At 32.1% G+C, this 19,420-nt stretch overlaps 1 protein-coding gene across 5 annotated transcripts in view; it reads right to left on the bottom strand.

Moving 5' to 3' along the window:
* LOC143236191 (putative flavin-containing monoamine oxidase A) overlaps nucleotides 1–17,344 on the bottom strand; it is a 34,101-nt gene extending 16,757 nt beyond the window's left edge. For 2 of the 5 annotated variants that reach the window (XM_076474480.1, XM_076474481.1), the window contains exons 1-4: nucleotides 16,674–17,344; nucleotides 7,256–7,343; nucleotides 4,620–4,797; nucleotides 749–1,021 (exon numbers count right to left, since the gene is read on the bottom strand). In XM_076474480.1, the coding sequence (XP_076330595.1) occupies nucleotides 749–1,021; nucleotides 4,620–4,797; nucleotides 7,256–7,343; nucleotides 16,674–16,800 (666 nt within the window). In that variant the 5' untranslated portion in view covers nucleotides 16,801–17,344. Of the gene's footprint in view, nucleotides 1–748; nucleotides 1,022–4,619; nucleotides 4,798–7,255; nucleotides 7,344–8,134; nucleotides 8,213–14,243; nucleotides 14,370–16,673 lie in introns of those variants that run through there. The other 3 variants (XM_076474482.1, XM_076474483.1, XM_076474484.1) reach the window with 3 other exon arrangements.
* Between the last annotated feature and the right edge of the window lie 2,076 nt (nucleotides 17,345–19,420).

Raw genomic sequence — 19,420 nt, 5'->3', positions numbered from 1 at the left:
TCACCATATGAGGCCCAATTTGATATTTAATTTTGGTATTGCTTTACTCTACCAAGTAGTACTGATGAGCCGTGAATTTAGCGAAACTAATCTGCTGCATTAGAAATAGCAAATCATGGGATAAAGGGCTCTATGTCATCTTTTCTTCATTGAAATTCATGTTTTGATGAAGAATAGATATTAACAACCAAACAGAAGTTTTTTTACTAATTATACCCATATGAACCTATAATTAAAATTCTGAAAAACATAAGAACATAAATATACAGTAAACTGATAAATGTAAATAGCTCTCTTGTAAAAAAAAAAAAAGAGAGAGAGAGAAGATTGAAATAATTTAAAAAACATACTCTACTGTCCTCTTTTCTTTACTAAGCAGAACCCTCATAGCTTTAGCTAGTTTATATATAAAATAGCTGTTGACCATAACTAATAAAGTCTATAATAGTGTATGCATTACAATTTTATCTATTCATTAATTAGAAGAATATTAATGTCACCACAGTGTTCTAATTCTTTAAAAGTGCCACTACACAGATGTTAGCTTAGCAAAGTGATTTAAACAAATGCCTGAATTTTAGGGTTAACAGTTGTAATAAATTGCTAAGACACTCCAATTTTCAAATAAATGTAGGCTTAGTATACTTCCTTTGGATGATTTATTTTTCTTAAAACCAGTTTATTCTTAATCAAGAAAAGTAATTAGTAATTTCATTTAGACAGTATTCCTAGTTCGCTTAAAATTCACCTTGATCCTTGCCTCCTGAGCAGAGCCTTCTGTCGTTTCAAGTAACTGATTAATTTCTCCTGCTGATGCAGAACATCTAAGAAGGTGTAAGGCTGAGAAACTTCTTGACAAAGCACCAAACACAGTTTCAATACCAACTTCTGAGACTTCCCTAGCTGCTCGAGTGTACAAGTGCTGGTGTATGTAAGTCTCTGCTGTCATTCCATCAAGAGCGTGTGCTTCAGGATATAGGTAAGGGTTATCAACTGGAAAATCTCTGGAAATCTTGTTCAGCTAAAGAATAATTAATACTTAGTTAAAAACAAATATTTATGATTTATGGGGAAAAAAATGGTTGTACTGCTCAAATAATTCTAATTTATTTATTCAAAAGTCCACATAGTCAACGTGACAGCTTTGAATAGATGGCAAAAATTACTTAATAAGTTCACTATAACAGGTGCTATTACTGTGCTGGTGATGATTAGCAGGTTCTGGTAAAGTCATAAAGTCATGAAAAGTAAATGAAGAGTAGAAAATGTTTAAACATATAGAGAAGTAAAGGATCAACCCTAAAGTAAAGCCAAGCTTCAACTTTCAACTTATGAAGTAATCTATTTCTGATAAATCATTTATATTTTACTTTAATAAAAGTAATATAATACCCTTTCAGAAACCATATACCAGACACAGATCTATTACACAAAGTTTTATTAATATTGCATTTTAAGTATGAACATTTAACAAAGAACTACTGAAATAATGTATATATTATATGATGGTTGTTACTATAATATTTCACACAAACTTCTGATTAAAGTAAATTAATTGTACAGACCAGAACTAAAAAGTAACATTTAAATAAAAATATTCTAAATAAACTCATCAGACCTATGTAATTTCATAAACCAACACAGAAGAAAACTAAAACCCAGAGTGACAGCAATCCTGTCTTCAAAAATTACTCACTTTGTGATCTTTAGAAATCAAACAATGGATACAAGTTACACATACTTGGGATCACATAAGACAACCTACTGGAGTTGAATATCAAGTTAGTTGTTAAAATGAACACAGAACACAAATACAAGAAAGTAAAGCTGAAAGCTTAATTTTAACATTATGGATTAGGTACATTGGAAATATCAATCCTATAATTAATTAACACTAAATATACACTATATTAAGGTATGTTTTAGCCAGTGCAATAACTAATAAAAGCTACCTTGACATTTTATGATGACAAAACTGTGCCATGCAAATTTCACCATGGTGCAAAACAAAAACAATATAGTATATAAAAATCCTATGATGTGTATAAATGAATAACTATGGTATACATAACATACTATGTTGCAAGTAAAAAAATGGTATACACAACTCATCATAATGTAAGTAACAGTAAAACAATGGTATACACAATTCAGAATAATGTAAGTAACAGTAAAACAATGGTATACACAAGTCATCATTGTGTAATTAACAGTAAAACAACAGCATACACAACTCACCATAATGTAACTATTAGTTAAATAATGGTATATACAGCTTCTGTGATATAAACAACAGTAGACCTATGGTATACATAACATAATGTAAGTATTGTTGAATCTATATCGTGCAACTATCAGTAGAACTGTAACATATGTATAGCTCACTAAAGCATAAGCAACAATAAAACTATTGCATACAAACCTGCTATGGTGTAAATAACAGTAAAATTATAGTTATTGTAACTCAATAACAATTCAATAATGGTAAACTTATACAGGAATAAAAACAAAATGGGTATACATTACACAGAAATAGTAAAAAATTTTAAAGTTTTTAGCCATATTTGAAACAAATTGTTTTGATGCCTTTTCAAATTTCTTTTGATTGCTAAATATTTTCATTTTACTTTTTTACCAATTTAATATTTTACATTCTCATTACTTTGACTTTGTCTCAACAATAAACATTTATGCTGTTGGTTATGCATTTTAACCATGAACTTGTATATATACCATTATTTATTAGGCTGAAGATAGTCAAAAGTTTGCTCCCATTAAAAGCTTTGATAACCATACATGGCATATACTAAAGGTTTGTGGATACAGTGATACAATTTTCCATACTGTGAAGCCACTATGTGATTGTATCACCAGATTGTCTGATGTGATATATGTATCTTTACAAAATTTAACTTTTCAGTAAACATTACATGCCTTTTGTACAGAAAAAGTTGAAATTTCTAATAAAGTAATTTTGTTAAAATTAATTATTCTGTGAAAGAAGATGAGTATTGAGTATTGCATGTTGTCTTCATTTATTTTATCAAAAACATTATATGCAATCATAACACAACAACTTAACAATAACAAAATAGACAGGCAGATATTAACTATTTTGTATTCTCTTGCCACCTGCCAATTAGTTGATCACACTTCACAACTTTAAAAAGCTCTACTGTAATATGTGAAGTACTTAAATAAGACAATGTTAGTAATACAAATAATAAATTACACACAAGACTGTCAAACTTTGGAACAAACCATTGGTAAAACTTCTGTATCTATATATAAATTGTATCAACAACTCTAATGAGATAAATGTTCCTATGATATAACTATTTGTTGGGTATCAACTACCTATTTTTGAATAGAATCACACTTCAAAAATAAAACCAGCATCTAGAGAGTACCAGTAAGAGACTGTTTCAGAAACTGGTTGACCAACAGAGGCAGACACCACAAGTTAATCTGATGTACATGAAAACCAAACATTTTTATGAGTGTCACAGGCAACTGGCTATAAACTCCTTCTATTTTACTGTCAAAATGTAAAACACATCAAAGCATAATATTATGAAGGTGGTGAGATTTGTTTGTAGTTTATGATTAATGTGATAGTGTTTAAAACAATTTAAACATCTTTTTAGTAAAGTATGTAATAAGAAAAATGTTACATCATGACGTAAACTTTTAGATACAATTTGAAATGCCAAGAATATTTTATTTTCAGGTTACAAGTGCCACACTTTACTAGTAGAAATGTACACTGAAAACAAATGATACATGCACTCTGTGTTTCATAATTAGTTCTGGGTCCAAAAAACAGTTACACCTACAGTTCAGTTTGTGTCAGTTTGGAAAAAGTAACAAATTAATGGCAGTAAAAGTGTCTTGACACCTTGCCATTGGACCACTGGTGGCACAGGATCAATCATTTTACACAATGTTAGGTAACTGGAGATCAAATCTATGATGTCACAGCTATATATGTAAAAAATTTATATTACATTAATAAAACAAATAAAATATATTAAAATATTTTTGACTGCATGTACATTTTTTCCCTTCCGCAAATAAAAGCATGTTTATTAAGAAAACAATGAATATCTTTTGTACGGTGACAGGTAAAATAATTAGCAGTCAATCACTGTTTCCAACTGTGGTTATTTTCCTGGTAAACTAGCTTAAAACATTTGGTATACGTAACTAACAGAAATGTGAAATCACATTCTATATGAGTCACCATTGCAGGTACTCAGGTCAAGCAGTGACATGATACAATGTGAAATGCATTAGTTATACAGTGTGATAGGAAGTTCAGGTCACTCCTAAAGTGTTAAAAACAGAAGCCATTAACTTAAGAATAGCATCCTTATTCACACGATTAAAAACTCATTTTGAACTCTGTTTATAACTTGTTACCTATATTTAAAATACATTTCACAAAAATAGAGATTACTATTTTTGAATATTGTTTTTAATTTATTATAAAACTACACAAAAACAAATACTACATCTGCTAGTGAATAAATATATAAATTTAAAGAAATAATAACAAAAGCTGCAATGCTCCTTTAAAGCATATGTATATTAAGTCTGAGAAAAGAATGTATTAGCACCTTGTTTATGAAGAAATGAATCTCCAACAGAGACAGAAGTGATAACCTTGGAATAGTTCCTTGGTATGTCCCTATCCCTCCTCTCTTGCCATGTTGTACTATCTTAGTACCTTGGGAATATTGTGGGTAAGTGTCTAAGCCTAATTCCTTGATCAGAGCCATGATATTAACTTGTGTGCTGTATAACAAAACAAAATACTTATATTAAAGAGAGATAGAAAGCTGCTTTCTTATTTCACTGCTAATATTAATAAATTGGTCAATATGCAAATGAGCCCCTGTTACTGAAGAAAATCATCTAAAACAAATAATATTCTAATTATAAATTAAACATATTCCTACCATTTAAATGTTCATTATTATTTGCTCATACTAATAAATAAATAAAACAGAATGAAAACAAAGCATAAACTCGATACTTGATATGTCCACATATTTCTTCCTGTGATTCAAGCATCACCTAATCCAGATAAAAGCATGCTTTGTTTTATATTAATGCCATCATAGCAGGTTTGAGAAATTTCAGTTCCATGAAATGACTAGTTACCTCCACCAATGAAAATGTTCAAAGCTTACGTTTCCACTCCTGTGTATTTGTCAGCAAGATTTATCAGCAATGGCCAAATGAATTTGAACAAAAGTTGATATAAATTTGAACTATGACCCAACTAAGAAGTGGTTAGTTTTTGGAAAGTCAAGGTTACATCAAAAGTCATGTAAATAAAAAAAAATCCCTATCTCTTAAGATAGGGACCAATTTTCCACACTGTGTTTACTCTATAATTCAATGAGACATAATCAGATTTTAATAAAACTTGGTGGACTTAATGTAGAATATTATTCCTCATTGTTCTGCATAAAACGGTCCATGTCCATTGATAACTATAGACGTACAAACACATTTTTGTATCTCTTGAGAGCCAAACATGATCACCACTGGGTAATGGAGGTATGTGCTTTACTGAGTGCCCTTCTGTATAATCATGTACTCATGACTGTACATTAAAATCAAAGAAAATTCTGTATCACTATTTGTCTACAGAACAAATTTAGTGGAAAAGATTGTGATCCAGAAGACAGTCCCTAGCTTTGTGATAAAAAAAAAGCTTAGAGTAAATGATAGTCTTTCTCTGATAATCTAAACAGCTTAAAAAATAATCCAAATCAGCTGTTATCAAATTTGTCAGTAAACTTGAATGCCAAAAAATATACAAGTAAAGTGACAGAAAAGCATTTAATCCACAGAGACCAGACCTTCACCCATGAAAAAACAAAGTAACAAATATATAAAGTACCCTTTCAGACATACCACTATATCTATCCTACAAAAATTTAATTCCTAGTAATGAAACTTCTAAGTTACTACACACGTTATTCCACAGCTTTAGTTATTCTTCTTAATAATTTTGGATACTGACTTCCAATGTTAATATTTCTAACTCCAATTATTTTAATTCAATTTTCTAAACTTGTACTTCTAACATTCAAATCAGTTTTCCTAACCCAATTATCCAAGTCTCTATCAATTAACTGCATGAAGTCTTTTCATGCTTTTTCTAGTCAACCAATCCTGTAGGCTGCATTTAAAACTCAAACGCTTGGACGATGCAACATTTAATAACCTATCAATGTTTCTGACAGTAAAGAAAACAAATGTGAACACTGTATCCTGAAACCTTGTAAAAGTCTCATGTGAGTTTCCTTCATGATTTTACTGTCAAGTGAAACATGTCCATAAATGATTTAACAGTTATATAACCTGTTGGGTTCCATAACAGCCACAGACTTGGCCAAAGGGTTATTTTATATACTGCTATTTAAATATAGTTCCTACTACTTCCCCTTAAAAAATTGATATTAATTCCCCTTAATGAAAAAAGTACATTATTACCAAAAGTTAAAACTAAAAATGTCCCATTTTCACTAAGTCCAAATTAGAGACCTTCTCCAATAATAACTTTATAGTGAATTTTATTCATATTTTCATGTACAATATTAACTAGTTTTCAGATAGGTAACACTACCTGGGAGTCGACTAACTCAAAGTTCAGAGGTAAACATTAAGGTGTGTTTCCTGTCTGAAACCCCACCTTTTGTTATTCATGATTTTAAATAAATATCTGGTTTATAAACAATTTTAGGTATCTATCTTTGGATTACAGATAATAATACATGAAGCTAGCAATTATTTGATTCACATGTTCTACATTAAGGATTTAAAAACCTTCCATTGGATGGTCTGTTTGAGAGAGGAAACAAACATTCCGAGATATAGAAATGATTATTAGTGTTAACAGGTTTAAGTTTTGGTTGCAGTTCTCCATTAACAAATATTGTTTTACAAATATTTTGATTCATTCCAATTTAAGATACATTAAAAATGTATGCATCCTCCACCCACCCACCCTAGTTTTTGTATGATTATCTTGGTATTAATGTTTATCACTGGTTTATCTGAAAAACATAATTGTAGGATACTTCTTTTTTTCTTTTATTCTATATCTTAATGGGATTGTACATGTCTGTGAAGCTACATTAATAGAAAATATATTGCTTATGGTAGACATATATCAAAACGTGAACTCGCACAATTTGTAACATAAAACTGTGACAATTACTGTACTTTTGTTCCTTACCTGGAAACCCACTGACCTCCCAAATCCCAAGTGTCATAACCAGAGGCAGTTTTCAAAGTCGTTGACAGTGTACGCCCCCCAACACGATCTACAAAAAGGTTTCATGTGACAATAACAACAATTATAGCCACAGATCTTGAATCAAACCTTAAGAAAATATAACTCCTGTGTAATACATCTTAAACACAAATTACTAACAGAAAAGGACTTTACATGCTAATGATAAAGAAATGTTTGTGAACCCAAAGACAACTGTGTTAACAACTGAATGACTGATCCAACATACTTACAAACTTCCACTTACCTCATATTTTTAACACTTCAAGTTAATACAGTCATATAAGAACAGAATGTTATTTCCTCTCCAAACATCTTTGTACCAAAAAAAATATCAATTTCTTATTATTACATTTAAATTGCTGTTTTTGTAAAAACCACCATTATAAATAAATAAAGAACCAAGATTTTATAATGTATTATGTCTTAAACAAATTATATTTTAGTGACACCATACTCTGAATAAATGCAGTTAATGGATCAGTTTCAACAGCAACGTATCATTATACTTACAACTTACATAATACCAGTATCATCAAATTCACACTGATGTAAGTTAAGGTCTGAATAAATCAACTTGTTAAAAAACAAATATTCAGAACAAAAGCAAAAAAGATGATAACAATACACTTAGTAGCCAGTACAGTCCCCAACAACACTGTATTTACAGGATGTGTATCTTATACACTAGTGAACGGCAATATGAGGTAAAACTATCCTCTAATTATGAGGAAAAAATAACTATACTTGAAGTGACCATCAAGTTTAAAACTGATCAAACTGAATGCAAAAAGAAGTGTTATGGCTAGAAATATATTGTACCTTTTCCAGACTTATGTATGTCTTTACTCAGGTACGATCAGGTAATTTGTCTTCGTACTGTTACAACATTCTTCTAACCTGGACAAAGAAGGGTCATAAATTTGAAATAATCTTTTGTTAGGTATCACAGCAAATGTTATGTAAAGTTGACACTTGGTTTGCCTCAATTATGTATTGCACCCTCTTTAACTGGTAGGGTTTAACAGTTCAAACCAGAAATCGAAGTAAATTGTGAGATAAAGAACTAGAACATTGGCCTGATGTAATAGTATAATATTTAAATATTCTTGTCCTCTGTCAATATTTTGCTTTGAAGTTGCCTTCTAACTGAGCACTAAGTTGAGATGTTTGTTCCAGTTTCCTCTGCTATGCATCTTTGGAATCATTATCTGCCTAACATTCTTGGTACCTCCATATTTCACACACTGTTTTAGAAGAATGTACATGAGTGCCACAGGAGATATACTCTTGGCATGGTATGTAACCTCAACAGCACAAATTAAACTTGCAAAACATTCATTGCAAGGATTTCTTTCTGGATTGAACTGTGGTATAACTTTCCCCTCTTTAAATTATATTCTAGCCAAATATTATCTCTCCATGTAGTGCAGTGTGAGATATACATGACTACTTGTTTTACATTTAATAGAAGAGTTGTGATTTAGATAATTTAAAGCATAAGTGTTATATTTAGTACATTCAGAAGTGATAATTTATTGGAGGTTTGCTTACATAACCTTTTATGAGTCATTTGTTGCATAGTTCCATTGTTATGAACTGACATCATGTTACTCAAACCTTATGAATTTTCTCCTTTCTTCAAGTGAGTGTTATTTCATCATAATATTTCTTAGTTTATAGAAGGTTCTGGGCCTCAGTCAGGCAATGTGCATGTGTGTATATACCTATATTCACAAACTTTCTGCCTGTATATATGTAGAGAGAGAAAGAGGAAGAAAGTTTGTGAAAGTGAACGTACAAGAGAAGTTAATTCTCATGTCTGTGTATTCAGCCATAAATAGCATATAGTGGCAATTTATAAAGTGAATTCACAGCTTGTATAGTGATAATACAGACAGAGAAGAATATTTTGTCCTTTCAAACAGTGTTCTAACTAAATCTACCCATGTGTACTTTTACAGAAAAGAGATAATAATTTAAAGCTCTGGATACAATTATGATAACCAACAGTGTAACAAATTTTTGTACATACATTTGGCTATCATTTCAACAACAGACATCTACTATAAAAACTTGACATTGGTAAATTGGTTAGTTGGTTTGGCATTTTATGGTGCAAAACAACTATGATATCTGCACCAAACACATGGTAAAAAGTTAAAATTAAAGTAAAATTATTAAAATTCATAAAACAGAATGAAGGTAAAATAAAACAAAGTTTAATTTTTGAAGTAAAAACTTAAATAGTGTTAAACCCAATTTTTATGTTTACTTTACAGCAGGAAGAGAGAAACTACAGTAATACAAGTTGTAAAGGGCTTTCTGTAGCATAATAAGACATTGGTGAGCCAACTAGGATTATACAGTAGTAAATGGCAGTGAAAGAAGACACAAGTGACAGTGGAAATTAGCCTTTATACACACAACTGTAGCTGTGGTGAAAATAGTGTAGAAATTACAATCACATTATATAATCACGTTGACTGATTTTGATAAATAGATAGAGGTGAGCAACTTGTGCTAAAAGATAGGAATCTAATACAGTTGATTAAACAACAAGAATTAGAGAGAGAAGAGCATATACAATGAAAAGATGAAGAAAAACTGAAAGAAGAAAAGGAGAGAGAGAAGAAACTGGAAATAGTATAAGAGCATAAATGAGATTGGAAAACTCACCCAACAGAAGGATGAAAGACCCAAGAATAACAATGAAGTCAGGGCAAGCCAACCCAAGCTGCCAAAATCTGATGAACTGAAAAATGATTTGGATGCTTTCCTGTAGAGATATGAAAGATCTACACATTCAGAACAGAGACAAAAATCACTGGACAGTTTTTCTCAGCCCACTTTTCACAAGAAAAGCCCTATAAGTGTGTGCAAGTATGACATCAGAAAAAAACATAGATTATAATAAGATAAAAGTGGCTTTGCTGAAATTTTATGAACTCACTAATGAAAGTTTCACTAGAAATTCTGAGAAGTCAAACCTGACATTGGAGAAACTCTATTTCATTTCAATTTATGGCACATCTACAGAGATACTTCACAAGATGGACTAACATGGCCAAGTGTGAAAATAGTTTTAACAGACTGGCAGATTTACTAATTCATGAACAGTCCATGATCATGTGCTCAACTGTCATATTACTGTTCTTAAAGGAGAGAGCACCAAAAGAAAAATGTAGATGAGATGATCAAGCTGGCAGAACAGTATACAGAATATAAGCCCAAGGCATATAACTAGCAAGTCGAAGAATAACCTGTTAAATTTAAAGCAAGGGGAAGACAACCAAAAAGAGGATACCACCAAAGGTAACAAGAATTTAACATATTTAACTTGTTATAACTTGGGAAATGTTGCAAATGAGCATAAGTCTGTCACCAACAAGCAACAGCAGAAATCTTAACATAAAGCAGCTGGAGCTATCTGCAAAGTTGGTGCTGGCAACAAACAAGAAAAGAGTGACTATCACCATGGATGTTGCTGCCATAAAAACAGAATACATACAACTCATAAAATTCACCACAAGAAGGAAGTGCCATATATTCGTAATTAAACAGTGCATAATTGATGGTCAGTTCAAGTTAGCAAACAGAGCCAGTGATGATTGGAGTGTGTTACACACATCGAGATGTCCCAACAAATCACAACATACCAGAAGGTGACGGCTATGTCAAGACAAGAAAGTGAAAGACCCAAAAGGTACTTGGTGCAAAAGTGAGAACTAGTCTAGTATCTGATGACCAGATTACTAGATAGGTACATCTCTGCATATTTTGATTGCTGAAATAATAAGAAAGTTTCCCAGAGCAAAAATAAAGGTAGACACTTTATACTTTGTGAAAGAGACCTTGAAGCTATTTATGAATTGGTGTCTTTACATATAACAGGTAGTAGAGGTTTGGAGGAAGCAGACAGAAAGAAGATGGATGAAGCATCTAGTCACCATTACAGTACAAGAAAAGCAAGCAAGACATCAAGCCCCTGCAAGTCTTAAAATGTGACATCCCAAATGTGGGTTTACAGGAACTAAAGAAGTACAGAAGAAAGACTCTTTACTCCAGACACTTTTAAACAATGCCTGAGAGAAAGCAGAGTACAAAACAAAGAGAAAGGGTCTTATAGAATAGAGTACTGTAAGAGAGTGCTGTATTGGATCTATCATTTCAGTTATATGTAAGAAGTTAAACAAGCAAAAAAGAATAGACAAAATCACTGGTAATTTCCATTGTCCAGAGACATTCAGAGATATAACCAGATTCTGTACATCATATGATATCAGCCACAGGATAATACATAGAAGTAAGGTAGCCAAGGTACCATTTAGTGAGATACCTCTCTCAGAAAGGCTGTTCAGCAGAGTAGCTGTGGGTTTGAGTGGACCACTAACACCTGATTATAGTCCACTACGCAACACATTAACTAGAAGCCACAAAAACAGAGAAAGTATCAAAAGACCTCCTGGAAGTGTTCTGCAGAGTAAACTTTCCAAAAGAAGTCGTGAGTGACAAAGAAACCAAGTTTACCTCACAAATGTTGCAAGTATTGTGTAGATTCATCAGCACTAGGCAACTTTTAACCACAATGTTCAAACCCAGATATAATGGACTTTGTAAGAGAGTCAATGGAATCTTAAAGAAGAAGAGGTGCCAAAAGAGACCATGTGACTGAAATGGGTAGCTTCAAACAATATTGTCTACTTAATAACAAGCCACACAAACAAATGCAGGGTTTTCACCCTTTGAGTTATTGTAGTGGAGAACAGTACAAGGTACAATGCAGATATTTAAAGAACTATACACAGGAGAAAAGCTGAAAGTGAGGAACACATGCAAGTATGTGTTAGACCTTAGAAACCAACTGGAGCAGACCTGTTAATTCACTTGAGAGAGTTTGTATGTAGTTAAAGGCAGTCAAACGCATTTCTAGGATAAGATGACCAAGAACTGATGTTTCAAGGTCAGACAGAAGGTCTTAGTTCTGTTACTTACAAACCACAATAAACTCACCCTATAGTGGAAAGGACCTTTTGAAATAAAGGAATTGGTCAACAGAACTGACAATAACATGGAACTGGATGGGAAGACCAAAATCTACCATGCCAAACTGATGAAGATGTACTTTGAAAGAGAAGACATAACAGGTGCAGATACTGAGGCACAAGTGGACATGGTAAGTGTAGCTGTCATAGACACAGAACAAAAAGACAGTGACAAAGACATAGAAAATTATGACCCACTAGATATAAAACCACTGCATGGAGATGGGATTTATTGTGCCATTAAGCAGATGTCTTCACAGATAAACCTTGTACAATACAAGATCAAGACTACTACCAAGGCTACAGGGACTAACAATAGAACTGGAAGTTGGTGTGGACTATGTGAAAAAACTTTGTACATGAACTGAAAACAGTCTTTGTATATAGTGTAAAAAACATTGAAAACATTTTTTCCTGAAGAAGGGCTTATTGTTAGATATACATGACTGTTCCATTTAAATTTAATATGAGTTATGATTTAGAGAGTTTAAAACAGCAATGTTAATTTAGTATTTTTAAAAGCATTAATTTATTAGAGGTTTGCTTATACAACCATTTACATATCACCTGTTGTGTAGTTCAAAAGTGAAGTTAGACTGCATGATTGTGAGTTTACATATAAAGAACATACAGGGTGATTTCTAATATGAGTTTCACAGTTTGTATAGTAATAACACAGATATAGAAGAAAAACTTGTCTTATCAGATGGTGTTCTACAGTAATTGTCTCTTTCTGGTGAGAAACAGACAATTGTTTAAAGCTCTGGATGTAACTGTGATAACAAATAGCACAACTAATTTTTGTACATACATTTGACTTATTTTGAACATATATTACTTTAAAACAAGTAGACTGTATGCTGTTCATTTATTGAAATTTATTACCAAGAAATTAAAGACACCTACTGTAAAAAATCCAGTCATAGAAATATCTAACATGCAAAGTTATGCATCAACCATTTATCATTACAACCTTTTTTTTTTCTGTTTTTGTTAATCAATTACAGTACTAACAATTCCTCTTTATATTTTAAAAAAATATTCAAATTCTTTCTAAAACATTAGTGCTGTGTGTTGTTGGCTCAACATATTATCAAGTACCAAGTGGTAAATAGAGGTGATAATCACCTATTATTGGTTATCAAACTGAAGTTTTATAGTTAAATTTGTTTGCTTGCTTTACATCAAAGTAACAGTGGGTTGTCTGCTATATCTGCAACAGGGAATCAAACCCCAGATTTTAGCATTGCAAAGTTGAAACCCACTGCTATTCCACCAGACTTTATAGTAGTCATAGTATTTCCAAACATAGCTGGTAATCTTCTAATTTTTTAACAAATGTGTGATTTTCTTTCTCCAAATATTATTCCCCTCACAAACCAAATCAAATGTGAAAGAGCACCTTTACCTTGGTAAATATAAGCCCACATGCTGTCATACTTACCACAAAAATACATTCATAATTATGAACTGAAGTTTGTAAAATTTAAAATTTTATCTATACAAGTAGAACTGATGATTTAATGCAATAACTGATATAATCAATTACCTATGTGTAGTAACTGTATCAATAAGTGTCAGGTAAATAAATTGGATTAACTGAAATTAAACTTAGATATGTAAAACTTACACTTATATGCAAAAATTACACTTAGATATGTAAAAACGGCTGGTATGGGCTGAGAAAATGTTTTACGTAGAAGAGAGAACTTTGTGAACCTGACGATGACCGAAGAAGGTTGAAACGTTGTTCTCTCTTCTACGTAAAACATTTTCTCAACCCACACCAGCTGTTTTTACATATATATTTTTTCTCTACAAGTGGGTTTTCTCACCATCATAGATTGAAATTACACTTAACTTCATTAATTGAAATTATGACAAACCATTATGACTGACTTGAATTAAGCACAAAGCTACACAATGGATCATCTGTGCTAAGCCCACCACAGGTATCGAAACCCAATTTCTAGTGATGTAAGTCTGCACACATACTGCTGGGCCATGAGGGCACAAACTGTCATGAAAATCATCAGGTGATCAAAATTATGGTTTCCTATTATTATTACACTTACTATTCAAACTTGCCCATCCTGTCTTTGATATGGCCATGCTTATAAGGCTATGAACCACTAAGTTTAAACTGTTGGCTAGAGGGAAGACAACTGGCTAAGCTTTTCTGTTCTTGCTAACAGGATTTGAGTAGCATTGTAGCAACAGATTAATTAATGCAATAAATAAATCAGATTATCAATTAACTAGTTAATAAATTTGACTAACTAGCCAGCTATATATCAGATATAATCCACACAGGAAGTATGGGATTACTTATTGTGAATGTGAGTAGAAATGAAAATATTCATTGATTATCAAAACAGCAACAGAAAATCACCCACTTCTTTAAACTTAACTAAAAAGTTTAAGAATAATTTTCCATCACCAATTAATGTTATAACTTCATTATTTGTTGTGCGAGTCCTTTTAAATTTTTAGTGAAAACTAAATTGAGGTCCAGTACACTTAATGCTAAGCTCTTCCTTAACCTTTCTATAAACTAACCACTTATATACTGTTGCAAAAAGTTGAGTTTGGAAATGATGTTAAAACAGAAATACCAAGATATTCATGGTCTACATTTATAAACTTACTTGATCTCAACATCACACACTTACATCCAAATTTATGCACCGACTATGTTTCAAATTAATATTCACCTGCAACAGAATAGCTGTTTTCTTTGTGTATCTATTTACGAGGCTTGCATGTTACTAGCCTAATTTCATGTGTTTTAATGTGAGTTGCACTGTTCCATGTTAAAACCTCTCCACCAGTAAGAGTAACCTCTATGTGAAGTAACTTACATATTCATGTTCCTTGTGGGAAGTTAAGATGTTTTTTTTTTTCACAAAGAATACAAGGGATAAAATTAGCCCATCCACTGTAGCTGGAATATATACTTCCCTGGGTTAAGAAAAGTCCTATACGTATTGGAATTCTAAATTAACTGTAACGATAAGAGATTTGCAAAATTACCAAAGATCAAGAGAATTGATCTGATGCAAAATTTAGGGAAAAAAAAAAGGCTGAAAACATAAGAATAAATTGTAAGGATGTCTTCAAATACATTAATGATAAGTAAAATATTAGGATTGATGTAGGGCCTTTGAGGGATGCAATTTTAAGTAGGATAAAAATCACCTTCAACTAAAAGTTTTATCTTACAAGCAGGCAACTGGTTACCTCTGGGTGTGATGGATGCAGTTAATTTCAGGACAAGCTTAATATATATATCTGAATGACAAGAACTGGTTTTGAGGTTTTGGTGTTTAATTTAATGGATAGTATGACCAAGATGGAGCAAAATAACCTTTAGTTTAGGTTAATAGATGAGCCAGTTGAGATAGACCAATAGGTTCCTTTTTGTCCCTAAACATTGTGTTAAGATTATGTTATACCTAGTTTCTTTAAGCTATCTTCGCCATTTTTGACATAGACAAAATGTTTTGGTTAAACTATTTATTGTCATTAACCCTATTAGTATTATTAATACTTTTAGCAGTACTACAAATAATTGCAGAACCATTTTTTTTGCCCTTTGCCTTAATATTTTTACTAGTATTACTACTATTACTGAAAATTATTACATAATTGAAAAATTATGTTAAAACTTAAGTTCATAAAAGTGAAATTACTGAATTATTCCATTCATTCATATAATTACTGAACTGAAATATATCTAAAAAGTTCACTTGACTTTGAATTATATATAAATATACTTGTCAAGTTAAACTAATCATTGATCATGAACCATAATACTCCGAATATTAATGGAGACTATCACTCAACATACACATAATGCCATGATATTGTGTAAGTTGTGTTACTAATGTATGTCATGTACTATTCATATAGTGTTATGCATCATGCTATTATTGTAATAAATAAACAGCTTAAAAGTGTTTTAATGGTCTCACTTTAAATTGCGATTGGGTGTTAAAACAATTTTTTTTTTCCTGTGACTATTTCCGGTCACCATTATTAATATTAGCGCTGGATAACATCACTGCCTTTTTTACTTTCTTTTACAGGTGTCACAAACATTAAATTATATTAATGTTATTACTTCTACCTGACATCCTACTTTATTATTATTTTTGGTATACACAATTCACAATAATTGTAATTTTTAAGGCTGATTTTCCATTACATTATTCCTAGTATTAGCATTATAAATACGTAATTAAACCAGATCAAAAACGCGTCTACTATTAGTAGGGCTCATAGTTACGTAAGAATACTGTATTGGTACTACTAACCTTTCGCTTCTAAAACTAAAACCTTCAAATCTTTGTCTCTTTTTAATAATTCTCTCGCTGCACTTAAACCTGAAATCCCACCACCAACAATAATGACATCAAATTCTGGTTGTTCTGCCAACGCCATTTTTCTGTGTTCAACTAATTACTAAATAACTTATTAGCGTGATCGTGCGTTATTCACCCTTGTCCTTGTTTGATATTAAAATTGATAAGTTTAGTAATAATAGTGATTGGCACCAAATGCAAAAGTTTATTGTGTTATTTGGAATCAACGTCCTTAAATTACAGTTGCCTACCTACTGAGATACATCATATAAACAAGTATATAAACAAATACCGCATTCCAACGACTTTAAGCAACTAAATGTTCTCTATACGACAAACCATCAAAACCGTAACATAACATATCACCAACCGTGTTAAACACGGTGTGTTTGTTTGTTTGGGAATTTCGCACAAAGCTACTCGAGGGCTATCTGTGCTAGCCGTCCCTAATTTAGCAGTGTAAGACTAGAGGGAAGGCAGCTAGTCATCACCACCCACCGCCAACTCTTGGGCTACTCTTTTACCAACGAATAGTGGGATTGACCGTCACATTATACACCCCCACGGCTGGGAGGGCGAGCATGTTTAGCGCGACGCGGGCGCGAACCCGCGACCCTCGGATTACGAGTCGCACGCCTTACGCGCTAGGCCATGCCGGGCCTAACACGGTGTGTTAAGACGCTTACTAAACTAGAACTCTTGATATATGTATTTAGTGTAGTACTAGTTGACCTTAAAATTAGACAACTTTATATGCTGAGAAAACAATTTAATGGTGAAGTTATCGTTCTAATAAATTACCGGTCCCAGAGTTTATATAAAACAGACGTTAAAGATAATATTAGGATGAAATTTAACATTTGTTGATATTACACTCTTTCACAGCTTGATTTTTTTTTAATTTAAATATCTTTACGAATTATCTTCTTATGAGTCTAATTACTAATAACGAAGGCATTAATTAAAAACAATTGCAGATAGCTAGTTAAAGTTAAAATTAATTACGCGTAGCCTGTTAACGTTGCAAAAAATTTAAATTCAAACTATGAGGATATTCACAAAGAGCTCGTGTATTAATTTTTATGTGTTTTATCGTTCCTAAGTAAACTTATAATATTAAAACAGTTTGCATTTTTCATTCCTACTGTATTTATAATACATATGTCTTATCCGACTGAAAGTGTACTTTCGGAGATTATGACATCGTAATTTTGTTCAATACTCGATTTGAAGGTTATAAAAGTGTTTAACAGTGTTTTCTCAGCATAAAAATGTGCCCAGTTTTAACTGGTCATTGCCAACTTAAACAGTAAATGTTCAGAGTGTATATATAGTTAAAACTACGCTATATATATATATATATATATTTAAAGTTATGTTTAGAAGATTAATACATAACATTCAAGCAAAACATGAACAGAATGCCAATTTCAGGAGATAGTTTATCTTACTTACCCCGAGTAAAAGTACCTTATTCCTTCGAGTTTGTTTTTTTTCTTCTTCTTTACTGTGAAGAGCAGCCATATTCACCACAACTGTGTGCAGGCAGTGAAGGGTGATATAGATATGGGATGTTGTGAGCTTTAACACCCACATCTCGGTCTCTTAACTTCTATTTCCTTCGACTATTTTATTATTATTACTTTCTTATCATTTATTTTTTATGAATTTCTTCATCTGAGACTGGCGAACGGAGGTTAAGACTGATAGGCGGTGTATCCCCACCGCAAATTCGGTCCTAACTCAACATTCACCTCAAAAACCTAGGGTTTATTTTATATCCCAAATTATAGCTTGTAACCTGGGATCCTTTTTATTTTTACATAATTTTTTTAGGCTTATTCTTCTTTATTAGAACATATTTAAAGTTATACATTAAAGTATAATTTCCATTTTTTTAATTTAAAACTGATCAAGCTATCTAGTTTAATCAAAAGAATGGCATTGAAGAAAAGAATTATATAAGGTTTGATTATTTTGTTTCACATAAAAATATAAACAAAAACACTGTTTACAGAAACTACACATATTATAAATTATGATTAACTGATATTACAATTTTTTCTTCATTGTTCTTTTTTATTCTTCCGTGTGGTTACTTGTGACAACAAAGAAAATATCCTAACCATTCTAGAGCCCGGCATGGCCAGATGGGTTAAGGCGTTCGACTCGTAATCCGAGGGTCGCGGGTTCGAATCCCCATCACACCAAACATGCTCGCTCTTTCAGCTGTGGGGGCGTTATAGTACGACAGACAATCCCACTATTCGATGGTAAAAGAGTTGCTAAATTAAGGACGGCTAGCGAAGATTGCCCTCAAATAGCTTTGCGTGAAATTCAAAACAAACAATATCCTAACGGTTTTACGGTAAAACCGGGAAATGCAACACTGGGGTTCTCATTTGCCCCCAGTGGCTCAGCGGTATGTCTGCGGACTTACAACGCTAAAAACCGGGTTTCGATACTCGTGGTGGGCAGAGCATAGATAGGTCATTGTGTAGCTTTGTGCTTAATTCAAAACAACAGCCACACTTTGAAATCTTAAACTAAATATAAAGATGAAAGATATTAGATTTTGGAGTTAAAACACTGTTTATTTATTTAATATCAAATTTATTTCTTTTGTTTGTTTGTTTTGGAATTTCGCAAAAAGCTCCTCGAGGGCTATCTGTGCTAGCCGTCCCTAATTTAGCAGTGTA

Source organism: Tachypleus tridentatus, chromosome 13 (genome assembly GCF_004210375.1).
Source record: "Tachypleus tridentatus isolate NWPU-2018 chromosome 13, ASM421037v1, whole genome shotgun sequence".
NCBI lineage: Eukaryota > Metazoa > Arthropoda > Merostomata > Xiphosura > Limulidae > Tachypleus > Tachypleus tridentatus.
The sequence above is the reverse complement of the archived record's forward strand: the minus strand, read 5'-3'. Positions and strand labels throughout refer to the sequence as shown.